Source organism: Plectropomus leopardus, chromosome 23, assembly GCF_026936395.1.
Source record: "Plectropomus leopardus strain MGB_pleo_1.0 chromosome 23, ASM2693639v1, whole genome shotgun sequence".
Lineage (NCBI taxonomy): Eukaryota > Metazoa > Chordata > Actinopteri > Perciformes > Serranidae > Plectropomus > Plectropomus leopardus.
Genome location: NC_142198.1, coordinates 3,444,751 through 3,472,471, shown reverse-complemented (window position 1 = coordinate 3,472,471; position 27,721 = coordinate 3,444,751). Strand labels below are relative to the sequence as shown.

The following is a 27,721-nucleotide window of genomic DNA, read 5'->3' as shown; positions in this document are numbered from 1 at the left end:
TAGTGAGAAATACCATTGTGTAGTTCTACAGGATAAAAAAACAGCTAGCTTGTCAATAAGACATTTTTTTGTGCATGTTGTGTGTTTGATTTTGAAGCGATTGTGCCTGATCAAAAACAGGGTTTATGTATCTCAAGCATCTTTCTAAGAGAATTAGGCTAAAGTCAGGAAATATGGGACACTTGTATTAAAGCTATGAATGCCGCTTTAAGTGTTACTTTTTGAACTTGTTGTGGTTCTCTCTGAGTTTTCGGGCCACACTGAGGAAAGCAAAAATTTGGGACTTTGGGAATAAAGTCTTACCGTGCGTACCCACCAAACGCGATAAAAATGATTACATCGCGCCTCAAATGAAATCGCGTCGCGCCGGACGCTCCAGTTTTGACGCTCGTACAAAAACCCCAAAATGGGACTCGGCCACGAAATCGCGCCCGCGTTGAGCCCGCCAAACAACAACATTTCTTCCGCCATTTCATTCTCTCGTTGACGATCGCTGCACCGCACCTGCTCTGGAGAAGTTCCCAGCGTCGTCTGCGGGCTAGGCGCCGACGTCGGTTCTGGGTGCATGCTACCCTACGGAGGCGGCGTGAGCTCGGCGAGTTCCACCGTCTCCTGCAACAAGGGACAGGAACTGTCGTACAGCTCTGGGTGAGCGGTGACGGCGACTATAAGCTGCTCCTCCATTGTTTCTAGCGGTTTGATTACATTTTGCGAGGGAACACCAGGACGTCCATACGTCAGCACGTCGATGACGATCTCAACGCTGATAGGCTGTCGCGGCGCGTCTTCACACGACGACGCCGCAAAAGTTCAATTATTTCAACTCGAGCGTTGGACGCGAGGCGTTGGCTGCGAATTTCGCGTCCAACGCGCCGCGCAAACGTGTCCATCGCGTCGCCCGGCAAAATGAGGCGTCAAATCGCGTCTTTGCATTGACTTTGTATGTAATCTTGAGGCGCGATCATTTTTAATCGCGTTTGGTGGGTACGCACCGTTAGTATTATTAGAAAAAATTAGTAATATTTTGAAAAAAAAGTTGTAATATTATAAAGATAAACTTGTAACATTACGAGAATAAAATCGTAGTTTTAAGAGAAAAAAGTCGTAATTTTATGAGAAAAAGTCAGAATTTTACGAGAATAAAGTCGTAATATTGCGAAAATCAAGTTGTCATTTTATGAGAGTAAAGCTGTGCCACACACAGTAAACCAAGGTTGATTGTGTGTGGCACAGCACAACACTGCTTGTGCTCTCATCTTTTTTATAGTTTGCTGGTTTGCAATATGATTATTTCCGTAATACAATATCGCCTTGTAAAAATAAGACTTTTTCAAAGCACTCTGTAAACTCTGTTTTTAAAGGTGTTATATAAATAAAGTTATTATTATTTAAGAAATTAAAATGCATTGCATTAATAGTGTATGTGATAATACGTTTAAGTGACAACCTTGTTTACATTTCAGTGACTCCTGGCACCAATAGACAATTACACAAGATAATACAGTCGTGTTTCCCTTCACTTACTCAAAAGTCTTGACAGAGATTTGTGATTTGATTTGTTCATTTTTATTAACCAATTGATTTATTGTATTTTGGTGCTGTATTAGTGCAATGGAAATTGATTAGGGGCCAATTTAGAGTGTCCAATTAACCTGCATGTTTTTAGATTGTGGGAGGAAACCGGAGCACCCGGAGTAAACCCACGCTGACACGGGGAGAGCATGCAAACTCCTCACAGAGAGGCAGAGATGTCAGGAGCTCTCTGTGAGGCCACAGTGCTAACCACTGAGCCACCGTGCCGCCCTCAAAGTTTGCCTCAGAGGGCTTTACAGCACGACATCCCTCTGTCCTTGAACCCTCACAGCAGATGAGGACAAACTCCACAAAATAATTCCTGTAACCCTTTGAAACCCGAATTTGACTTGATTTCCTTCATAAACATGGAAAGCAGGCAACTTTATGAAAAAAAAAGTGCAAAAATCTACCAAGAAATTAATAGTTACAAGAAAATTACACAAACTTACCGAAACAAAAGCGAGAGGCGCCCAGGAGGCATCCTGATCAGATGCCTGAACCACCGCAACTGGACCCTTCGACGCAAAGGAGCAGCGGCTCTACTCTGAGCTCCTCCTGGATGTCCGAGCTCCTCACCCTATCACTAAGGGAGAGCCCAGCCATCCTCCGGAGGAAACTCATCTTGGCCGCTTGTATCCGTGATCTCATTCTTTCAGTCACTACCCAGAGCTCATGACCATAGGTGAGGATTGGAATATAGATGGATCAGTAAATCGAGAGCTTCGCCCTCCGGCTCAGCTCCTTCTTCACCACGACAGTCCGATGCAACTCCTGCATCACGCAAATGCTGCACCAAACCATCTGTCCATCTCACACTCCGTTCTACCCTCTCTCGTGAACAAGACCCCGACATACTTAAACTCCTAGCTTGGGGCAGCAACTCACTCCGCACCCAGAGGGAACAGTCCACCGTTTTCCGGTAGGGGATCATGGCCTCAGATTTGGAGGTGCTGACTCGCATCCCGACTGCTTCACACTCGGCTGCAAACCGCCCCAGTGCATGCTGGAGGTCACGGTGTGATGGAGCCAACAGAACCACATCATCTGCAAAAAGCAGAGATGTAATTCTGATGTCCCCAAACCGGACCCCTTCCTCCCCCTGGCTGTGCCTTGAGATCCTGTCCGTGAAAATCACAAACAGGATCGGAGACAAAGGACAACCCTGGTGGAGGCCAACACCAATTGGGATTTTGTTTCACGCCGAGTATGCGGACACAGCTCTTACTTTGGTTATACAGGGACCGAATGGCTTGCAGAAGCAACCCTAGTACCCCGTACTGCCGCAGTAGCCCCCCACAAGACTCCCTGAGGGATGCGGTCGTAGGCCTTCTCCAAGTCCACAAAGCACATGTAGACTGGATGAGCAAACTCCCAGAACCCCACCAGCAGCCATGACAGGGTGAAGAGCTGATCCACTGTTCCACGGCCCGGACGGAACATGCATTGTTCCTCCTGAATCTGAGGTTCGACAATCGGACGGAGCCTCCTTTCCAGCACCCTGGAGTAGACTTTCCCTGGGAGGCTGAGTAGTGTGATACCCCAATAATTGGAGCACACCCTCCGGTCCCCCTTTTTGAAAATGAGAACCACCACCCCAGTCTGCCACTCCACAGGCACTGTACCCTACCTCCACGCGACAATGAACAGCCCTACAATGTTTCTGATAATTATAAAAAGATTATTTTCTGGTATATTTTCCTAGTTATTTGAATATTTTCTCTCTTTTTAACAAATTTTTAAGGTAATATTCATGCCACCTTTGACAATTTTCGTTAACAATTTGTAAGACATTTCATGCAAAGTTGCCTGTTACCTTTTTTCTCATGTTTTTGGAAGAAATCACACAAACTTGTTAAGTATTTCAAAGGCGCAAGATGGAAAAGGCAAAAGAATGCTAAAAATGATCCAGGTTTCAAAGGGTTAATACGGGGAAAAATGGAAGGAACCTCAGGAAGAGCAGCTGAGGAGGGATCCCTCTTTCAGGACGGACAGACGTGCAATGGATGTCGTGTGCAAAGATGTATACTGCCGTTTGCATACAAGCAGTACTGACTATGAAGGTTTTTACAACACAACTCCTGACAGCTGACATCACGTCCTCGCAGGAGTATGGATGCAGAGTATGCATGTGAGGACACACTTCAGGAAATGTATAGTGTGCATCACATGCAAACTATACATTTCCTGTGTAAAATGCATCCAACGAGGTGTTGTGCTGGAAAACCTTCACAGACTACTTCACCCCTCATCCTCGACACTGATGCAGCTGAAGAACGTCCTCTTGGTCCACGCCAGGAAGCGCCTGAAGCAGTTCTTCTTCTTCCTCTTCTTTTTCTCCTTCCTCTCAGGCTTTGTGCCGTCTAAAAATCCAAAGGACATTAAATGGGTCAGTCAGTTGTCCTCTATAATGATACACTGTACATAAAGATGGACAACACGCTCCCACTTACCCCCACTATGCTCAAGTGAGGTTAAACATCCGGAATATGGGCATTGCCATCTTGTGCGAATGATATCCGCGGAAGGGGAGTTCCCGCCAAAACACCTGTTCGACCAATCGAGGGGAGCTCCTTTGAATGTGAGCGCTCAGATTGGCTGTCACAGCTGTCAATCATGGCGGAAAAGCCCCCTTTTGTTTAATTTAATAGCTCATTTATACCAAACTTCTTATAAAAACAAACACACTCGCTAATCTCCTGATTTCAAAGTGATATGACTCCAATGGTTGGATATGTGTCTTGGTACCTGGCAACTCATTGGACCTTGGACCACCTGAGTAAATAGGTTTTTTTTCTCTCAAAATAATGAGACGGCAACATTTAACAAGAGATGGCCCAAAAATGAGCAAGCAATCAGAAAGTAATAGCCAAAAAATTGATAGAAATTAAAAATATTTATAAATATAGTTTTCTGGGCCTTTTTTCTCTATTTTATAAAATAAGATAAAATAAAAATAACTAATAATTCTCTAATAATCCTCCTCGGTTTTTAAAAACAAATTTTAAGGTCATTTTGCCAAGTTAGCTTTTTTTTTTTTTTATAAATAAATCAAACCAACTTTACAGGCTAACAAAGAATTAAACAGTTTCTGAGAGGTGATTGAACACAGTACAAGAAAACTGTCCAGGCTTCAAAGGTTTCAAAGGATTAAGATGGATAGAAAGTAAGAAAGAGCAGGCTGAGATGAATAAATATCTGTGCAGACTGAAATCTCATTTCTGCCACGTTCGGCTGTTCACTGTACCTTCCCTGCTGCCCCCAGAAAGAGCATCATTAGATAGGAAGTAAGAAAAGCTTCATTTGTCCCTCATTCTGGTGAGAGGCAGCTAACATTTTCACCACCGTAACGTAATTATGATATTAAACATTGCATGTGTGAATAAATATTTAAAATTGTTAAAATAAATATCTGCATTGTATGTGTGTGCAGTTGCACTGAATGCCTTCTGTGAGTGTATTACTGCCCGTACAAAGAGGAGCATAGGTTTGAATTCATGCAAAGTTACCTAAAATAAGGTTGAAGTTCATCATGTATTTTTTTGCTGAAATTTTTGAGTTGCAAAAAGACTTCAGCAGACTTTTAAATGAATGTCTAGAGGAAATTTCACTGCTTGTTTGTTGCCATAGGATTATAAGTGCTTCAGCTGCAGGCATTCATTGCAGTACGGTACAGTAATTATTAGGGCAGTTAAAATGATGTTACTTAACTAAATACTTGTCAAATATTTGGGGCATTCTTTTGTGTGTGTGTGTGTGTGTGTGTGTGCGCGCGCTTTGGGGTGGTTTTTGAACAGTTTTTGGGCTGTAAAGCATCAGCTGCATCTGGCAACACTGGGAGAGACGTCTTACCAATTTCAGACTCAAGTAAAGGTGAGAATTTCCTACCTGACGTAGCTGCAGTCAGTTCTGTGTCCTCCTGTTCCATGTTACGGTCCTCAGTTAAAAGGGGAGGGGGCTCCACTGGAGTACTTTCAGAAAGCTCCTCCTGTTGATCCGATGGGCTAAAAACACACACAGAAAAACTATTATTTCCTGATCTGCTTTAACGATGGTACAAACTTCTCCATTCTGTCATCTGTCTGATGTGTCCACACCCAATAATCTTACCAAGTTTGACTCCGCTCACTGTCTTCATCCAACCGCAGGCAATGTTCAGCTGGTGCAGGACGTACCAACATTATACCTGGAGGTGTTTCTGAAGTGGATTCACGATCTCCACTCGAGCTGTGGAATTAGGGCACACGCAGGTCAGCAGACAGCTCACTAACAAATCATCCATCATTTATTGTTTTAAAAAATTACTGATATGACGAGAGGAAATTGTCCTACCAGGTTACACTTTCTGACAGCAGGCTGCAGGAGGGCGTCTGTGGAGCTGCGGGAACCTCTGGTGGTAACGCTTGAGGTGCTCTAAAGGCTTTACATATGCTGCTGAATAAAGACAGGTTATTTGAAGCTACAATTCATTTAAAAATATAGAACATGCTTAAGATCATAAACTCAATTAATAGCCGCATTTACACACGTAATGCCGCCTTGCCGTTCTGTATATAACGTCCGATCGCGGAACAGAGAGACAGAGCAGTCTCGCCTAGGAGCCAGAACGGAGGTAGTAACAGTGCCAAAATTAGGTCTATGCTAATGTAAAGCTGAAAAACGTGACCATGGGTGGCACAGGTGTGATGTTTTGATGAAATGTTTCTTTTGGTGACTCACCGCAGGAGATTTAAAAAGCAGCTGTTAGCAGAGCGGCTAATTCATAGAAAAAGAACAGCAGTCGTGAATGTTTGTTCACGACTGCTGTTCTTTTTCTATGAATTAGCCGCTGAGAAAACAATATGATTTAGGAGCTCCTTACTCTCCAAACAGAGGATGACATCAGTTGTCATATAACAGAGAAGCAAAATGACTTGGATGGTGTTTGGTTGGTTTCCATTAGAGATTTGCACAAAACTTAAGCAATATTTTCTAAATAAAAACACAATTGTCAGATGACTGAGTTTTCATTGCATGATATTATGCGACTTCCTTGATGATAACATTCCAAGAAGCATGGCGATGGATGTTCAAAACAATGCAGCCTTATTTCTATTGCAGCCACCACACTAGCTGTTATTATTTACAATCCAAGACCACGTAGGCGAGTTATGGAGCCATAAGGGAAAGGCGAGCCCCTTATATGTGGGAGCTGCCACATATGAGGGATTTCTGGGAGGAGGTAGTCCACGATTTCACAGAGGAATTTTGGATTCAAAACTGCTGCATGATAAGGGAGCAAGTTCCTACTGACAAGCACATAGCCATAGCATCACATTGATCCCGTGATGCAGTGTATAATCACACACTGGAGGGGAATGATGTTGCCATCATGTGGCTCTGTGCAAAAATGCAGAGGCGGCATAAAGGGGGGACTTTGTTCGAGCCCTATGGCGCCATCTCTGTGTAAAAGCGGCTACAGTTAGCTCAAAAACTATGAGAAAGTTGTCTTACAAGGTTTTATGCTTTGATTCCTTTGCCTCTTCCCACGGCAGGCCACAGGCAGTTTGTGGCTGGACAGAAATGACACCTGGCTGAGATGTTGCAGATGTTCTGTAGGTTTCATTGGCTCTAATAAACAGAAACAAATAATGTTAGTTGAAGGCACAATAAATATAAATAAGGTACAAGGTAGATTTGTCATTTCTAAACAAAGTTTAAAGGCAAAATTAAAAAGTTGTCCCTGATCCTGCTACATCTTTTGAGTTGAATGATGAGTTGATTTAAATTAGCAGCCACAATGAAAATTCCATTTGGTTGCTGCTAATGGCATCAATCAATTCTTGCAGTGCATTTTTTGAGTAGTTATTACAGCTGTTTACTTCTGGCCATTACATTTAGGCTCCAAAATGTCTTTCTTTCTTTGAAAATTATTTTAAAACAACAACAACAACATGTAAGTACCAAAAACATCTTTGTGACACAGACTAGTTTCGACAATAATCCAAAATCTGAAAAATCTTTTTGAAAATTAGGACCAGGGCAACGCTAATTTCCACATTGGCTCCTTTTGTAAGTTAGATATCTTAAATAGAACTCATATAGATTTTTTTAACCCCAGTTTCAGATATCTACAATTGAATAATATATTCAATATAATAAATATCCAATACACTTATTAGTAAAGTAAGTAAGTAAGTAAGTAAAATTCTGACAGAACAAAACCACACCACAGTTATCTTGAATTTGACTAGTTAGAATTGATTCGGAGATATAAAAAACATATTCAAGTATTGGTGTGTTTTTACATAAATTCTCCATGCAACTTTATGGTTCATTCAGACCAGTCATTTTATTTTATTTTCGTTGGTATGTCGAATTTGAATTGAAATGTAATTAGACATATTCCGCATGAATAAGCCGTGATCATGTTGACCCTGTCGATCTGATGATAAATCAGTTTGCCTGTACTGTCTGATAATCTGTATACTGAGCAGTAAAATAAGACTTCCACTTCTGCCTAATTAGAAAAACAGATACTTACTTAGTGCTTTGGTTGAGGGTGCCCCTTGTGATGAAGGGATGGGCGAGGACTTGACCAGGGGTAATCCTTTCATTGGGATCCAGCCGAAGCATTGCCTTCAGCAGGTCAATGCACTCCTTCCTTTCATCAGCCTCCACCATATTCAGGTTGACCAGGGGCCACTAATGTGGAAAACAAAGGGCAAATCGAGCTGAAGAAAACTTTCTGATTCATAAAAAGTGAATGTATTATCATCTATCTTCAGCAGCTACAGTGCAATTTTTGTAAATTCTTACAGTTTCTAGGTCATCCAGGCTGCTGAAGTGGTAAGCCCTGTAGTCGCCGGCAGGTTTTAAATTTCCCCAGAACTCCCGAGGTGTCTAAAGGAAGGTGAAAAGCATGTCACATACCTCTGAAGCCCATTATTTCATTAATTTGTTTGAAATGTTGGAAAGTGTAATCTTAACTAGAGAAAAGGATGTTATAGTCTTGTCGTACCTTTAGTCTCCACCCCCCAGAAGATCTTTTCACAAAGTATTTCTCTGAGTACAACCCAGCACTCAGAAGATGGTCTGGAGGTACTCCCAGGAGGTCCACTATGCATCGCATCTGGAGACAAAACACAGCACAAATTTAAGGTATGTAATACGATGCCACAAATCTATTAATGGCTGTAAACTGTCCCACAGTAAAAATAATATTTATAATTAACTCTATATGTTGTATAACAAGTACAAGTGCTTCGTGCAATACAAGATTACCTAAAAGTTAATGATTGGTTAGATCTTATGTCCACACCTATTCGTGCAGTAAGTGTATCAGTTTTATGGTGTTTTGAAAAAGTGCAGAGCTTCAGCTGGGTATCAGACCTCAAAAAAGTTGTGTTATGAAAAAATGTGCAAACCAGCATATCAAAAGCTGTCACACACAAAAAATTGACACGTCTGAACTGATTCATGGCTTAAAATCATAGAAAACCCCACCAACAACACAAGAATATCCTATACAATTTTGCCAGTTTTAAACTAAAACTGTGTTTGGCTCAAAGAAAACGCCAAAGGGGACCTTTACAATCTGTAGCAGTGATACTCAAATTAAGGCACATGGGCCAGATGTGGCCCCTGGTAATATCCTTAAATCCCAGAAATTTCCTAAAATACTAAAACCATTCTAAAATCTTACAAATGTCCTAAACTCTTAGAAACGTCCTAAAATCCTGGAAATGTAGTAAAATCCTAGCATCTTGATATCCTGGAAATGTCTAAAAATTTAAGAAATGTCCTCAAACCCTAGAAACATCCTAAAATGCTAGATATGCCCTAAAATCGTAGAAACATCCCAAAGTCCTATAAACATCCTGAAATCCTGGAAACATCCTGAAATCCTAGAAATTTCTTAAAATCCTAACATCTTTAAATCCTGCAAAAATCCCAAAATCCAAGAAAAGTCATAAAATCCAAAAAATGTCCTTAAATACTAGAAATAAACCTTGAAACATTCTAAAATCCTAGAAATGGCCTAAAATCCTAGAAATTTGCTAAAATCCTAGAAATCCTAAAATCAAATAAATGTCCTAAAATCCTAGATACATGCAATAATCGTGATATTGTCTTTATATCCTGGAAATGGCCTAAAATACTAGAAATATGTATGGGGCTGCTGCGACTGGCCCCTGGCTTTCTGTCGTTTGTGGCCCCTAAGCAAAGCAAGTTGAGCATCCCTGATCTAGAGCAAAACGTTATTTAGGTGACAAAGTGTAGAGCATAGAAGTACTCAAGGAGAGGGAAAAAGGAAGTAGTCAATGACTTACTGTGTCATAGTCGCTGAGTCCCGGGAAGAGAGAATCGCCAAGCAGAATATATCCCATCACAACACCTACAGACCACATGTCGATGGCCTCTGAAAATGGAAGTCCCAAAAGAATTTCTGGAGCCCTGAATATGAAACAAACATAGGCACAGATGAGCAACACTATCATACTTGAGCAAATGCATGGACTACATATAAAGATTGACAACATGACAGCTCCCCAAAAGTGCAACTTCAATCTCGATCACCCCCTGGTGACTGACTGCAGTATAGGTCCTAAGGCCAGCCCCTCCATGTTACTGAATGGACATAGTCCAAACTAAAAACTCGAAGTACATGCTCAATACATTTTTTTGAGAGATTGTTTCTGTCACTGAAGGTAGTTCTCATCACCCTGATGTTTTGGTGGTAACTCCCCCATCGCGGATATCATCCTAGCAAGGTGGCAATGCCCGTATCTCAGATATTTTAATCAAACTTAACTTTAACCCAAACTTCAGCATAGTGGGAATAAGTGGAGGCAAATTGTCCATCTTTATATACAGTCAATGAGCAGATGGCATTAATCTCCTAGAAACTAATAAAATCCTTATTCATGTCTCTGTGTAGCTTACCTGTAGTGTGTTGTCTGGTGGTTTTCGCCTTGTTTTGCCCACCTGGTTGGAAAAGCCAATCCAAAGTCAATTAACTTCACCTCGAGGGGCTTTGCTTTACGATCCACCAGCATGATGTTGTCTAACTTTATATCTGCATGAATGACTTGGTTGGTTTTTAGGCCGTTTAAAGCTGTGGCCAGCTGCAAATCCAAAGATCAGAGGTGTCAGAGAATAGAGCAACATTTTTGTTTTTTAATGTTGTGTCTGTTTTCTTTTGTTACTGTATCCATACCTGCTGGACTACACTCCTGACATCTTGTAAATTCAGGGGGGTGAAGTCCCTTTGCAAAACGAAGTAATTATATAGAGTCGTATCCAGTATCTCAAAGACCAGAGCAGTTTTGTTGTTCTTCAGTGTGATCGACTCAATGAACGTGATAATGTTGCACTTGTCCATTTCCTTCCATTTGAAGAACTTCAGCAGAGTCAACTGGAGAAAACAAAATTCATGACAAGGTTGATGTTTGGTTGTTCACAGTAAAGTCATGGAAATAATTAATGATATTTAGATAAAAGCAATATAACCATGGTAATGAATAAAGGGACCTACTTCAGCATCAAATCTGCAGTCAAACTGTGGGATCTTTACAGCAACAATCTCTTTGGTGTCTCTTTTGAGACATTTGACCACTTCTCCAAAGCCTCCAGATCCCAAAGAAGTAAGCATTTTATAGTTGCTGGGAAGCAGATCAGCAGCACCGAGCCAGTCGGTGCTGACAAATGGACAAGATGATGAATTCGTACTCCAGGCCATCATGAACTGGTTTTCCTAAAGACAGGGAGACAAGAACAGGTCATTATCTCAAGTCAGCATATTTTCATAGTATGGGTTGTGTGATGTTCTACGAAAATGGATGCACAACAGTTTATATAATATTACACAAATTAGCGCCCCATAAATAACATTGCGTCCTTAATATACAGTTACATAACTCACAGTTATGGAGGTGAGGTTTCCATTGTAAAAAAACACAATGGTTAGGTTTAAGAAATGAAACATAGTTGGGTATCTTTAGGTTTAGGCATGTAAAGTTACTGTGGTTAAGTGTAGGAAAGAAACATGCCGAGGACCTACTTTAAAATGACTCAAAATTAACTCAAGGTACACAAAGTTCCCAACATATGCGTCTCCAAGGAAAAATCCAGGAAAGCCCAGATTTTTGTGACCCATCCAACCACCCCAACCTACATCATACAAGACTGCTCGGCATTGCTTCTTTGTTCACTCCTGTCAGTGCATTGGTCACGTGACCGCAGCCTTTCAAATACGTAAAATACGTATAATTTGGGTACATTACTTTTGATAGGAAAATGTACAAACAATTTGTGAGAACAACCTGCTCAGGTTAAACAGCTAATTTTTAAGCTGTGTGTCTAAAGTGTGATATAAACTTGATACTAAACTGAAACTAGCTGCTCGTGTTCAATATCAAGTTCACAAATGTAAGCTAAAGCTAACGTAACGTTACGTTAGCTAACGTAGCTCACATCTGTAGCTATGTTAGCTGAGGTATCTGTAGCTGCATTTATTTCACAAATGTAAGCTATTTTAGCTGAGCTAATGCTAATGTTATCTAAGCTAACGTAACTAACATCTGTAGCTACAAGCTATTTAAATAAGCTGCATTTGGATGATTGTTGTCATACTGGAATCTCTGACTTTGATTCAGTACTGTGAAAAAGATACTGTTTTTGATACCACAGGGAAAAATTTGACATTTAAGACTGACATGTTATCCTTTTATTATGAATTTTTATGAAAATGATAAACATAACAAGGCGATAACAAGAGCAAGAGAGTGCAGCTGGTACGGTTGTTTCAATACTACAGAAAAGTTCAGAATATATCGATAAATCTGCGTTTTTGATCAACAAACTTGGATTTCTAGCATCTTCCTGTTGCACACTGTGTCATTTAACTTGTTCAAAAGTTATTTACCTGTTGTAAATTTGTCGATTCAGTCAGTTGACTTGCTTTCTTATGTCGAGGGGATGATTTTAGCTTCGTGAAATTCAACGCTTCTTCTCTGTCCGCTTGTATATCGTAGAATGACAAACTGAAACACCGCCTACCCTTATGTGTCACATGAGTTCTAGAACACCATGATGTAAGCGTGTTCTAAAATTGCTGTGTTCCATCAAACATGGCTCCAAACATGCATAATGGATATCCAGAACCTTTGCAACTGATATGGACACACTGCATCAGCTTTGATAATTTTAAGTGACAAAATTATTAAATATGTCTGAACAGGGTGGCACACAAAAGCAAAAGTCATGATTTAAGGCTCCTGGCAGCTAAAAAACATGCTTCTTTCACTTAAGAAATATGTCCCATTATGCTTTTTTTTTTGCTGTTGTCCCATTTTACCTGAACATATTAAGTACTCACTCAAAACCCTTCAACTAATAATCAAAATATTTTCACAATAAACTTTTGCTGTTGTACCTTTATTGTTTCTTATTACCAAAAAGAGAAAATCAATATTTCACATGGCTTTCCTTGCAAGTTCTGGGACTGGTGATTTTTTGACTCTTTGCTTAGCTGATCCTAATTATCACACAGTTTTGCCTCTCTTAATAAGAATGATTGTTTTATACAAAGCACATTTACAAAAACAAAAACAATGCATTAACATTTTTGGTGTCTGGTTGCTAACATTTAAAGGGCACAATATCCCATTTTACCTGATGTTTTAAATTACCTGACTTCACCCCCAAAAATGAAAGCAGCAGAACAACAAAGGTAAAACTGGTCAAACATAGCAACGTAAACTGACAGCGCATACAAATGAGGGAATTGAGCAGTGTAACGGCAGATTGAAGGGAACAGGAATGTGCCTGTTTGGACTATCAACTGTGTGGAAAATTGAAAAATTGTGCAATTTTCTGGTTTTGCATCTGTCCAGTTATTACTACACCTGAAGCATTCTCTAACTGCAGAGCTGCAGATGAATCTAGTAAAAATAAAAAGAAAACCGGAAAAAAATAAAAATGTAAAAAAGAATGTATATGTTGTATAATGAGAATCTTTAAATTTAACTAATAAAATTAACAAAAAAAAAAAAGATAAATATAAATAATAAGGGATCTAGTCACAAACTCTGTTTAAAATGTATGAATCATGTACTCTATTTTGAGCTAGGATGCTGCTTATTATTTTTCTTTGTGCTATTTTCCTCTGCTGTAATGTTGTTGTGCTCATGCTTTGTTCTTTTAACCCCTTTCCTTTTGTACAGCAATTTGTAAGCTAGATTTTGCTATATAAATAAAATTTTGCTTACTTTTTAGCATTCAGGGCAATACACATAAGGCAGCGGGTGGCAGGGCCCACCAAAGGGTCCAATCCAACATTCTGGATTTCTTTGCAAAGTGTTAAATTTTAAAGATATAGCCTAACTCATTTTTTTCTCAGACAAAATAAAAAGTAAATCTCACTAAATTGTGGGGAAAATGTCTTTAGTCTTTGACTTTTTTTGGGTTGGTGGAAATAAAAATTAAATAGATAATGTCTAAAAATGACTGGTACATTTCAGTTAAGGACATCCCAAACTATATGCCAACAAAAATACTGAGCATTTATATTGTGTAAAAGTCCCAAGTTTCTATCTTGAAATGACTTTAAATCTGAAAATCAAGGTGCTATAACCATTGAAAACTGGGCAAATTGGCCTAGGCTGACCCAATCTCTTGCTCTCAGACTTCTCAGTAAGCTAGTAAGTGTATATCCCAAAATCTCAAACTATTCCTTGATCTCAAATTATTCCTTAAGGGACTGGGGCTCTGTGTAATAGCATATCAGTTGTTGGCAAAATGTTGGAAAAATGGAGGTGGCTGAGCTGCCAGCCAGCAGCAAACTGTCCTAACTCTATAGAGAGCACTAAACAATAACAACAGTGCTTACAGAGCATGCAATGTTTAACAAGGAGAACCAGCATGACAACACCATCCAGATATTAGCAGTGCCCAATGCAGTGCAAAAAGACAGCAATGAGCTAGCCAATTGGAATACACATATGTACTAGGAGGCACGTGTAACCAGACCAGCTGACCAGAACAAAAGACAGAAAAGCTCGGAAAACAACACACACACACAGTGTGACTTAAATATCTATTCAGGATTCTATTAATCCACTATATCTGAATGCTCTAATTGCATGCACCTTCTTTAACTCTAGACTTTATTTGCATATAATTTGTACACTCAAATAAAAGTGTGCTTTGGACATGTCAGACAATAAACATATAAGACTACCTGTCTGATGCTGGAGGACATGGAAAAGCTACATGTTGAGTTAATAAGACTGATATCTGTCTGGTAGGGTCAGTGTTTTGCCTCAAAAATTTTATGAAGAAAGATGTTGAACCAAAAATATCAGATATTGTGAATTTCTTCAAGAGCTATAGAGAGACAAAAGAAATGACGGAATAGGAATATGCAGTCCCATGACTGAGCAATAGGTTCGATCCTTCCCCTACAGCACCCTGAGGAATAATGCAGCCATTTATCCCACCCAGCAACACACATGTCAGGAAGACAGAGTGATATTGTTAAAACCGTCAATATGATGTAAGTAAATTGGATGATGAGGTTTGGTGTACCACAGTGAATAACCCTGCTAACCACTCCAGGCTAATCTCCTGCGGTACACATCCTCGCTGTCAAACTGTGCAGTCAGCAGAAAGCTCCTTATAAAACAAGACAGAATCCTCTCCCACTGTGATTTTATCACCAGAGTCATAGTTTTAATGGGGTGTTTAACTATTGACATACAGGATAAACACCACTCAAACTGAACTGAAGCCTCTAGCCATAGCAAATGGTAGAGGGTTTGAAATGCTGTTTGGAAAAAGAAACACCCAACATTTATAGAGGAAGAATTGGCAATAGGATTGCGGCAAATGTGGTCTCTGTGTCTCTGAAGGAATATAGAAGCTTTCAATCATTTCCAATTCAGTCTATTTGTTAAGAGACTTTAAATCAATGAAACTCAATTTACAGCCAGCAGGCCAAATCTGTCCCTTGATAGGGTGCCAGGTGGCCCCAAACCATTTTCTCATGCATAACACAGCACCAAAATAGTTTGTTTTAGTTTGTTTATCCAAAAACGTGCCAATGGAGGATCTCCCGCACCCCCAGCAGAGGTCCTATCTGTGCCCCTTATATCCTGCAATCAGAGAAATTTACTAAAATCCTAGAAACATCCTTAAATCATATACGTGCCCAAAATCCTAGAAAAGTCCTAAAGTCCTAGAAGCATCATAAAATCCCAGAAATGTCTTGCAATCTTGGAAATGTCATCAAATCCTGGAAACATCCTAAAATCCTTGAAATATCCCAACAATTCTAGAAATGTCCAAAAATCCTAGAAACGTTCTTAAATCCTAGAAGCATATGTAGGGCTCTTTACACTTTGGCTTTATGGTGATAAATATGCGCCTGGGAGTGGCGGTTTCCGTTTTTCACAGGTAAGGACACGTTGGACCTATAAGATGGTAGAGTTAGGACATCCTGACTCATTTGCCATACTTAACATTGGGCCCCCTTTCCTAGTGAGAGGTTTCATCCTCGACCTACCAACGGGGTCAAAGCTGAGTGGGAGAGCCAGCCTCCTCCTCTTTTGGAGGTTTGTTCAGTTGTGTGTTCTATAGTTGTTTTTGCAGTTATTGCTCTGTTTTGGTAGACCACTTGCTTTTATATTACCTGGAGTGTGTATGACAGGTTCACATCACCTGAAAATAGTTGTGAAAATGTCATCTAGGTAGACATACACAAATCTGTTTAACATGTCCCTTAGCATGTCATTGATAAGGGCCTGAAAAACAACAAGGGTGTTTGTGAGGCCAAAAGGCATTACCTGGTATTCAAAGTGACCCAGGTGTGTGGTAAACGCAGTCTTCCATTCATCCCCCTCAGGTATCCGAACCAAATGGAGGTCCAACTTCGTGAAGATGGCAGCATCATGTAAGGGGGTTAAAGAGGTAAAGGGTATTGTTAAGGATATTTATCTTTAACAGTTATTTCATTCAAACCTCTGTAGGTGATGTAGGGTCAAAGAGTCTTGTCTGTCTTCTGCACAAAGACGAACCCTGCACTAGAGATGAAGAGGGACGAATGTGACCTGCAGCCAACAATTACCGGATGTATGTCTCCATGGACTCCTTCTCTCAGCTTCTTAGTGGGAAGAGGAGCGCCAGACAACAGATCAAGAGAACAATTGTAGGGTCTGTGAGGGTGTAAGGACAGGGCCTTATCCTTACTGAAAACCTGCTTAAGATCATGATAGGCACTGGGAACAACTGAGAGGTCGACATTTTCAGGTGGGGACTGAGTGACTGAGTAACTGGTAGGGATGGCGGACGTAAGACAGTTCTGATGACAAAAACTACTCCAGGATGTGATGGAAGCAGTGGACCAGTCAATAACAGGACTGTGTAGTTTTAAACATGGTAGCCCCAGAACTATGGGTGTAGCAGGTGAGGGGATAACGAATAGTTCAATAGTCTCAGTGTGGTTACCCGAGAGAGTGAGGGAAATGGGAACTGTGCGATGGGTTAGTGACGAGATTTTTCGGCCATCTGAGGCCAAAACAGGTTGTGGAACGGGTAAGGTAGCTTGATGTACCAGATCAGAGTCAATGAAGCTATCATCTGCATCAGAGTCCACTAGGACATGTATGGGAAGTGACTCGAGTGACCAGTGTACTCAAGTACACCCCCCCACCCCCACCCCCACCCCCAGTCAGTTGATGAGCCTACTCTTTTGGCAGATTTGGACATGTTGCCAAGCGATGTCCCTCCTGACCACAATATATGCAAAGGCCAAGATGAAAACAATGTTGTCTCTCTGATGGTGAGAGTCTGGACCGTCCCAGCTGTATGGGCCCTTTCACGGGGGCTGCTGATCCGGAGACATCCCCAGATCCTCCAACGAGGGCTCTACCGGTAGGTGAGTCAGTAAGAGTGGGGATGATAGGCTCATGAGGCAGATGAGTGTTGTCCAGAGGCAGAGCAGCTACTAGAGGAGCAGGTGGAGGAGTGCTGTTGGTGAGTTGTGTTACCACATGGTCCATCTGATCGCCGAACTGTGTAACGCTAATCATCAGTTGCTGTAAAGTCTCTGTTACCTGACGTAACACCGCGTTGTGCTTTCCAACTAGTGTGCCTTGTGAAGCTAGTGCCTCTTTCAGGTGCTCCAAGTCTGCTGGGTCCATTGTGGCCAAATAATTCTGACATGTGTGAGTCTTTGTTTTTAGGAACACAGTAGCAGAGACAGACACCGTAGGATCTGAAAAAAAAAAAAACAGATTTAATGTTCTGGTAGTTCGGTCAGTAGAACAGACTGGTATGTAACAGAATCTCCAAAAATGTGAAACACAAAATGTTGGTGGCTGGAGACAGGCTGACCATGATGTAGCTCTACAGAAATCACAAAAAGAGACGAGAGATCAACAAGAGATAACATTAAAAACTTATAAGAAAAATTCAACACTGGTGACACTAGAAATGCAGCAAGAAAACTCTGGAAGGCACTACTGAACAGAACTGAATTATTTGGCAGCGTGGTGAAGTGAAGACCAGGCTTATGTGCAGAGGTCGATTGCAGATGATGAGACTCAGGTGTGCCTCGCTGCAGCCGGGAGAATGGAAAGTGGGTCAGCCACACCTCCAAGCCACACACACACTGAAAGTAAAAAACAAAAATGGAGGGGGGAGAGTGGAGGAGAACAAAAGAAAAAACAACAAAAACATCCACAAAAACCAAAACCATGACAAGGGAGACTAATCTCGAGAACCACATACTTAAATAGGATGAAAAGGAAAAAATATGATGACCTAGAGAAAATGCTGAAGATATTAGTAAAACAACAACCAAAACATTAGGAAAAAGAATTGTTAAATAAGATAAAAGAAACTAAAAAGCAAATACAGGATGTTTTGAATGATGAACTAGAAAAGAAATTAAGATTTACAAAGCAAACTTTTCATGAATCTGGCGCCAAAGCGCAGAAAATACTAGCTAGACGACTGAGGGCACAAAAACTTCAACTGATAAAATTACAGATATTCCAGAAGATATTGATAAAATCTTTAAAGACTACTTTGAAATACTGTATTTGTGATCAAACAATGCTGAGGAAGATAATATTAAACAGTTCTTGCTATCATTAGACCTTCCCTCTCTAGGGAAAATACAAAATGACAACTTAACACCCCCCATTCAAAACAAGAATTGGAGAAAGCAATAAGTAAGCTGAAAACAAATAATAGCCCAGGAAACGATGGTTTTCCAACTGAATGGTACAAAATTTTCAAAGAAGATCTAATTCCTGTAATGCTAATCCTGTAATCATTCAATTGGACACTCCAAAAAGCAGTGACACCACCATCATGGAAAGAGGCTGTGATATCACTCATTCCAAAGGAAGGTAAAAATAAGGAATACTGTGAATCCTTCTGCCCAATCTAAGTTTTAAATGTAGATAACCTACTCTTTACATCTATAATATCCAAATGAATTGAAGAACTCTTGCCTGATTGAATACATGAAGATCAAACAGGGTTTATAAAAGGAAGACAAACCCAGGATAATATCAAACAAACACTACATATTATAGAGCAGGTTAATAAACAACATCTAAGTGCAGCTCCGGTGAGTTTTGATGCAGAAAAGGCTTTCAACAGCTTCAGCTGGACTTTTTTGTATGGGCTATTAGAGAGACTGGGTTTTAATAATGAATTCATTAGTTGTATAAAATCTTTATATAAAGACCCAGTCGCTAGAATAAAGATGACAGAAAGTTTTAAGCTGTCCAGAGGTACTCGCCAGGGCTGCTTAGCCCCTCCTCGTTTGTGATATTTATAGAACCCTTGGCTCAAGCTATAAGGCAAAATAATGAAGTAGAAAGAATTTATATTGCAAAGGAGTAACATATAATAGGACTTTTTGCAGACAATATTATCACAGTCCTCCAGCACCCTGACTCAACACTCCCTAAATTGATGGCCATCATGGATAGGTTTTGGATTAATGTCAGGCTACAAACTGAATATCACAAAAACTCAGATAATTGCTCTCCATTATACACCATGTAAGGAAATTAGGCAGGAATATAACCTGAAGTGGGGTGTAAAAACAATAAAATATTTAGCTCGAGGACTAAGGTGGTGAAAATTAATACACTGCAACATTTGAAAAACTTACGACAGAATTTAGTTTAGAAAATGAGGACTTGCTTAGATATTTTCAGCTAAGACACTTTTATAATACAGACATTAAAAAAGAAATTTCAGAGGAGGCTAATGATGTGATAAAGTTATTGACTGGTACATATAAACCAACCCTATCAAAAATAGTTTCAAAACTGTTTACAAAAATGAGTTTACAAAAATGTGATGGTAGGAATACATTTTATGTGAAATTAAAATGAGAAGCAGAACTGAATGTTAATCTGTCTGGGGATGAGTGGCATTCAATTTGTGGCACACAGCAAACTTCCACTAGCTCTAAAAGATGAAGGCAATTCAGTTCAAAAATTAATTCGATTATTTATCACACCATTTATTAAATACAAACAATTACGTGAACAACAGAGCTGCTGGAGACATTGTGGGTGAATTAATGTCAATCAGTTCATGCCCCTGTTGCATAATCCTCGGCATGTGCTTCTGTTGACCACATGGTCGCAACATCCTGGTCAACAGCAGACACAGAAAGATACCAAGAGCATAATATGCAGACGTGAAAGCCCACTGCAAAGTTGCAGTATGTGACAACATGGGATGAATGTGTGTTGACAAATCTATGATATTTCGAAAGAAATATGGGTAGCTGCTGTTTAGCGGAGACTTTTGGATATAGGTCTTAGGTTTGTGAAGGAGAAGACGTCTCATCTGTGTCCATACCCCACAGAGAGATTTCATTTGGCAGAATGAGGAAAAAGCTAATGTCTCTACAAGAGAATCCAATTTTGCAGCCTGACTGGGTTTTCTCTTCACATAACAAGCGCATCATTTCTGATAAGCTGCAGCCTATTGGCTATCAAACCAAATACAAAAGGGAGATTTTCCAGCCACAGGAGGGTTCATCTTATCATTCACTAACTGCCAACTGAGCAGAAACATCAATGCGGCTTCCAGAGACGCACTTGTAGCTGGTTGCACTCTCGCTTGATGCTGATGTTAATTAACCACAGTTAGTTTCACTTGACTTTGTAGAAACTGAACCATGAAACAATTGAACAGAGTGGCTGATAACAACATGCAATCTGACTTTAACTGACTGCTTCAGAGGGCAATAAATAGTTTTATGATGAGACAGAGGTGTTAGAGGGAAAACAAAAGAGACCTACAGTGAAGTTTCATTATTTAGCAGGAGGTTTTTTTGAAGTGAAGCCCACAGATAGAGATGCAGTGGAAGATTGGAAACTTAAATTTTCTCAATAGGTTGTGTTGAAGCCACGTATTCTTTATGGGGTATTCCCTTGTTGCTGTCAGATGGGCTTTAAATTGGGGCTTTTTATTTATTTTTTAAACCAGATCTTTGTAACTCAACTATGGTTAAAAAACTTAAAGGTCCAGTGTGTGGATTTAGGAACATCTATTGGTAGACATGGTATAGAATATTCATTAAAATGTTTTCATTGGTGTATAATCACCCAAAAACTAAGAATCGTTGCATGTTTGTTGCCTTAGATTGAGCCGTTTTTATCCATACACATAGATTCAGAGTATCTTGAGAAATCTTTGCATGTAAGGGGCAAAGATGAAAACCAGTACTGAATGCCGGTGACCTTTGACCCACCAGGCTGCACATCATTAACTACTTTAATGGGTGCGGGGTCACTTTTTAAAACCATTCACGGTAAACACAGTTCGTTGCTACATATGCATGTTAAGACTCTACCATGCAAATTGAAAGCCATATACAGAATCAACAACATAAAGAAACACAGCTTCTTTTGACCCAAACTCATCCGAGATGGACTGACACAAAGTGGAAAAGTGTGCTGTGGTCTGACAAGTCCACATTTAGAATTTCGTTTGGAAATCATGGACGTCATGTCCTCCCAGCTAAAGAGGAAAAGGATCTTCCAGATTGTTACTAGCTCAACATTTAATGTGTCTGTGATGGTATATTAATGCCCATGGCATCATGGGTTACTTGCAAATCTGTGAAGGCACAGTGAATGCTGAAAGGTACATACAGGGTTTGGAGCAACATATGCTGCCATGCATATTGCATGTTCCTGCTTATTCCAGCAAGTCAGTGAGACACATTCTATTGTTGATTATATTGATTCAACAGTATGGCTTTATAGTAAAAGATTGCAGCTACTAGACATGATTCCCATTCAACATGTTTGGCACCTAATGAAGCACAAAATACAACAAAAGAGATCCCGGACTGTTGAGCAACTTAAGTTATATATCAAGATGGAATGAAAGAATCTCACATTGAAAACTAGTATCCTTAGTTCCCAAACACTTATTGAGTGTTGCTTATTTTAAGAAAAGTGATACAGTGTGATATGCATGTCCCTATCCTAACTTTTTGGATCATATTGCAGGCATAAATTTTAGAATGAGTATATATTAACAAAAAAATAATAAAATAATCAATTTGAACATTAATTATCTTGTCTTTGTATTGTATTCAACTGAGTACAGATCCAGTACATTACTAATGACATCTTCTGTTGATTCAATAAGGAACAGGGCATTTTGCTAGTCTAATATCTGTTTTGCTTTTTTTTAAAGAGGAGACTATTTGTTAAAAAAAACATGAAGCCAGCTCCCAGCTGTCACAGACTCTCTGAGATTACTCTTAATAACTCTTAAAAATATGTTTGCTTTTTTTAATAGAACTGTGTAAATAGTCTGGGCTAAAACATCAGGGGGCGCTGGAAGCAATATTTTTAAACTGGGGGTATTTGGGGAGTGTTTGTGTGTTTTTAGTTTTATGCCAATTTCCTCCTACGTGCACATTTTCACTATTTCATCATTAGATTGGCTTTCACTATCGTCATCTTTAGCTTTGTTTTTCCAATGAAATTTTCCCTCCCAAAGACAAGGGACTTTTCCTGCATATCTTGCAAAAGGCTTTTCACTGTTCACTATGGAACAGCAAGCTCTGGTGCTTTGAGCGTGCTCCTTAATGAATTGTTTTAACACAGCAAAAAAGTAAACTAACCTACTTTAACACAAGCAACGATGCCTTATAAACAGACACAGAGGGGGACTCGACTGAGAAATTGTAATTGTGTCTGCCTCGCTTTTTTGCAGAACAAGAAGCCTCATTATATGTCACTGGACTGTACAGTTGGTTGTCCTTGCTCTTTGGTAAATCTAGATTTGGGTTTCCACTAGGCTCGGGCAATATAACCAGGGTATGTGAAAATGTTTTGTACTGTCATAAATACAGGCACACCTCTTTTTATCAAAATCATTGTATGTAGGGCACTCCATGCACCACCAGAGCTCAGTCTCTGGTCCCTACTAATTGAATTGACCTGAAAGACACTATGACACCTAGCGTTGGACAGATAAGTTACATGACTGTAAATGGCCAGCAGGCAGAGAGAGACTGTGGGGAATGACAGTACATTTTCAACCAAAATATAGCTGGTGATTTGGAAAAGTGGACTTACCAACTAAATTATTAACAAGAGTAACCAAGAAGGCTGGGAAGAGTTTTATTTTGTTTCTATTGAGTTCAAATGGAGTGGGTTTTATGATGAGTTTACAAGGCAATAAGCCTCAATAGTCTTTTGTGACCAAAAGAAAGTTGAATTCAGAAGGTGTGCAATTGTATTTCTCTATTTAATAGGGAAAACAGGTGTGACAATATTACTTCTCTTAACATTATGTGGGTTCCTGTTGTGTATTTCTTAGTCATGTGTAATTAAGCATGTTATGTGTTTGTTTGCAGCAATTAAGTTAGTACCATGAGGTTTAGTTTTTATTTTTAGTGTAGCAAATTGTCTGCCATGTTTAGCGTCTTTAGATTGTCCATCACACGCCAAGATGGAACACAGGCTCCATCCACTGATGAAGACCGTAAGATATGATTGAAAGTTCAATAAAAGCTATTAAGAGGACTTTGAGTTATAACTACTTTCACACTCCACTCAGTACTCAGACATACAGTATGTGTCAAATGATGATCCAGAGAGGAGGAGGAAGAAGACATGTTCTTGGGCATGTGGCCCAAGCATCTGTTAAATTAGGCCAAAAGCCTTCAGTTGAATGAGACATGAAGTGGCTGCCCTTGTGTAGCTTTGAAGAAAAGATTTTTGTCATCACTCAGTATTTCAGGGTATCTCCGTCACAGTTCCATGAGCACTAATGGATTCCACTGAATGTATAGCAGTAAGAATTGGATGAATGTGGCATCTAAGATGGGCCCAGGATAGCAATAACGAAAGTATACTCTTAATGATTACAGACAACAACACTTTCACATTAGTCTTTTCCTTTTTTACAGTGTTGGTAATCTTCCATAAAAGCTGAGCCATAATAAGCCTTTAGTAAAGCTTAAAGCTAAAGCTTTAGTAATAATTTTAGTTCCTTTGCATATTGACAATTTTGGTGAGCATTTCTTCTTTTCCAAGATAATCCATCTACCTGGCAGGTGTAGCATATCATAAATCAATACCAGCTGCAGTAAGAGGAAAAAGTCATGACAAACCCCAGTCCCACCAAATCCTCCAAGGCACCAATGGAGAGTCCACCTTTGGTCTACCGTGACTCTGGCAGAATATGCGAGTCCCTAGTGCACAACAGTTGTGGAGGCTTAAGAAGAGCCAGATGCTCACAAGAAGGTAGATCACTTTGTGTAAAGCTATGATGTTGGTAGCTCCAGGGCTATTGACGGGGAATCCATCAGAGTCGAACAGACTTTGCCACCAAAGATTTCATCTGATGCCCAAGAGAAAAAGGGTAACACCAAGAGAAGCTCCATTCCTGCCAAATGTTTTAAGGGAACCTACAGAGAGTCCACCAGAGCCTAGCAGATTCAGGTTGACGATGCCTCAGTTGTTCTGTCTACACTGAGACAACTACACTGCAGGCCAAACAGAGGGAGGCCAATTGTTTGAGGAGTTTTAGTAGTTGTTGCTCCCGGGCAAGTTGGGGGGGTATTCTACCTTAGGCCAAGAGAAAAAAGCTACCCCCAGAGGATTCTAAATCCTGCCATTACCCCAAGGGCACCACTGGAGAGTCCACCTGCATCAATCTGACTCTAGTAGAAGATGCCAAACTCTCATTGAACATATTTGTAGAGGCTCAAAGAAAGCCAGATGCTCACATGTTGCTCTTTTTGTAGGGGGATCTGTGTGAGTCCAGCAGACTTTGCTAAAGAGGAGTCCACCTGAAGCCCAAAAGAAAAAGGCTACCCCTATTAGAAGCTCCAAGGGCACTGATGAAGAGTCCACCGGGGTCAAAGGGACTCAGGAAGATGAAGCCAGACCCTTTTGGATCACAGTCATGGAAGCTTAAAGAAAGCTGGAGGCAAAACCAAAACTTTCCTCCAAAAGAAAATGGGAGACTGTTAATCCTACTGGTAACAGACGGTCTGAGTAAGTGTTACATACAGTAATTCCCTAGTTTTGATGATTTACTGTTGGTATAAGGATTCAAGAAACAACTTTCATCTTTATGCAAAACGCCAAACTGCCTCAGTCCAGACAGCAGCAGAGTGGATGCACTGGAGGCCAAACCAAACCTTTCCAATTAAAACTCACCTGTTCTTAATGGTATTAACTTAAAGCCTTAATGTTATAAAGGGTACAATATTCCAATTTCCCCAGTAGCTATATTGGTTTTAAGGCTTTTTTTTTTTTTTTTTGCTAGCACCAAATTAGTGTTAGCATTAGCTTTATTGTTTGTCAATCATAGCTGTAAATCAAGCTCCAGGAAGAGTACCAGGCTTTGAAGCAAAATTTTACAAAGCGGCCAAAAGGGGAATTAGACCATCCAGGTCCTTGACTTAATGCCATGGAGCTGAGGAATACTTTTCCCAATAGATTTACATTGGGAAAGAGACATCTGTAAATCAGTGGAGAAATTTTTGTGAGCTTTAAAACACAGGAAAAAATGACCAATTTCATTATCGAGATTAATCCATTTAATCTGATAATATTTGGAAACTAAAAGATTCTAAAAGACGAGATGGCAACAGCAAAAATACCAAACCGGAGGCTACAAAACAGGAGTCCACAAAGTATCCTACATGCACTGGAATAAATGTAGGCAAGCAGTTTTTATCTTTTTCTTCGTATCTTTACAGTATGTATGTACTGTATGTAGGCTATGTGTACATACAATATTTGGTTAATGAGTACTATAAAGCACTCAGAGTACTTGTCATTTTACAGTGGTGTTTTAGAGTGGACTGTCTGAGCCCTGAGTAGTACAGACACTCTTTAGTGCGACCACACAACCCAAACAATAGATGAGTTGAATTTTGGCCTGTTATCAAATCACACAGCATTAATTAGCGGGAGCTGATAAGAGTTCCTGTCATTTTAACTGCTGAAAGAGACGGTCAGAGCGGGATAAAAAGAGGAAGCTGTTAACCTAAATGTTTTTTTACACTGCTTTGTTCATGATAATTAGTGTCGTAGCTCTGGGCATTCTGCCAACCTCCCTGTCGGATCACCCAAATTATTTTCAATGTTCATACACTCTGAAATATTTTTTAATAATGAATATATTTTTAAAAATATATTAATATAATATTTGTAAAATATGTAGTGAAATTCTGGGTTTTGAGGAGCTTCAAATTATCCAGTAGAAATCCATTAAAACAATCCAGAACAAACATGTAAAATAAAATAATTAATTTGTAGTTACATTTACTTCCATATCTGTAAAAATGTGGGTGCTTCACAGCATCTTCTCCCCGGCAGTTCAGAATATCTATACATTCACAACAGTTTCAAGGTGGACATCCAAGATTAGTATCACCAATATAGTATTTGACTAAATGTCTCCCCTTCTGTTCCTGAAATTAGAAATTGGATAAAGGCCAGGAGAGTATATTATGCAGAACAGTACAATGCCACAGTGAAGATGACCTTTTGGATATAAAATTTAATCACTTCATTATTATATCCCATTAAACTATTAGAGTGTGTGAAATTTTGTCATAATTAATGGATGAATTCCCAAATTGCAGCCAAAAAAAGTTTTCTGAGGTCACAGTGACTTAGATCTTTGAGCTTTGACCAGTTCATTCTAATGAGTATATTCTTGAGTCCAAGTGGACGTTTTGCTAAATTTGACAAAATTCCCTCAAGAGCTTCTTGATGAGAGAAAAATGAGATGGACCCAAGGTTACAGTGACCTTTGGTCTTTGACCAACATCTTATAAATTCATTTTTGACTCCAAGTTGATGTTTATGCCAACTTTGAAGAAATTCCCTCAAGATATTCTTGAGATAATGCATTTATGAGAATAAGCTGGACAGGGTCACTGTGACCTTGATCTTCAATCGCAGAAATCTAAATCTTTTCATCCTTAACCCAAAGTGGACATTTGTGCCAAATTTGAAGAAATTCTTTCTCTGTGTTCTTGAAACAGCACATTCACAAGAATGGGATGGATACAAGGTCAAGGTGACCTTGACTTTTGACCTGTGACCACCAAATTAATGTTGCTCAATGTTAGCTCAAGGTATTTTTGAGGTGTTGCATTCATAAGACAACCATGACCTTAGACCTATGTACCCCAAAATTTAATCAATTCATTGTTGAGCCCAAGTGAACATATTACGGTGGTACGGCAGGACAGACAAGACAGCCCGAAAACATACTGCCTTTGGCCTCAGATATTACCAGCGCAGAGGTTTAACAAAGTAGTGTTCCTGGGTTTTTTTTCCAACCCAACACCATTCACATATAGACTGAAGCTTCAGACCCAGAGTTGCTGTTGGTAATTTAAGGCGGACATAGAGCTCTGGACAGAATCAGTGACATTATGCAGCAAGATGTGTAACGTAGGAGAAGCATGATGATTACTGTTGTTTCACTGTTTTCTGTGGTCCTTGCATGTGCTACACACAGTCTACGAGCTGTCTGAAGCCAGAGACAGAAAACCAACACACACACAGCCTGCAGGCATGATTACATTATACATCATGATCTTAACGTGTTGTGAACACTGCAATGCAATTATCTC

General features: G+C 39.8%; 2 protein-coding genes across 2 annotated transcripts in view; both read right to left on the bottom strand.

Moving 5' to 3' along the window:
• Positions 1 to 1,105: 1,105 nt before the first annotated feature.
• Positions 1,106 to 17,239, bottom strand: LOC121962388 (homeodomain-interacting protein kinase 2-like). The gene is made up of 14 exons (XM_088073090.1): positions 16,679 to 17,239; positions 16,398 to 16,481; positions 11,090 to 11,308; positions 10,772 to 10,969; positions 10,498 to 10,679; positions 9,885 to 10,008; positions 8,573 to 8,683; positions 8,371 to 8,454; positions 8,096 to 8,256; positions 7,066 to 7,182; positions 5,905 to 6,006; positions 5,683 to 5,799; positions 5,461 to 5,576; positions 1,106 to 3,935 (listed from the first exon to the last, which is right to left on the bottom strand). Exons 3-14 carry the CDS (start codon positions 11,294 to 11,296, stop codon positions 3,814 to 3,816), a joined length of 1,641 nt encoding a protein of 546 aa, XP_087929216.1. The 5' UTR covers positions 11,297 to 11,308; positions 16,398 to 16,481; positions 16,679 to 17,239; the 3' UTR covers positions 1,106 to 3,813.
• Positions 17,240 to 17,298: 59 nt separating this feature from the next.
• The window catches only part of rce1a (Ras converting CAAX endopeptidase 1a), a 205,418-nt gene continuing 194,995 nt past the window's right edge, over positions 17,299 to 27,721 (bottom strand). The window contains exon 14 of the transcript XR_015775606.1: positions 17,299 to 17,827. The gene's annotated coding sequence lies outside the window, so the exon portion shown is untranslated. The remainder of the gene's footprint in view (positions 17,828 to 27,721) is intronic.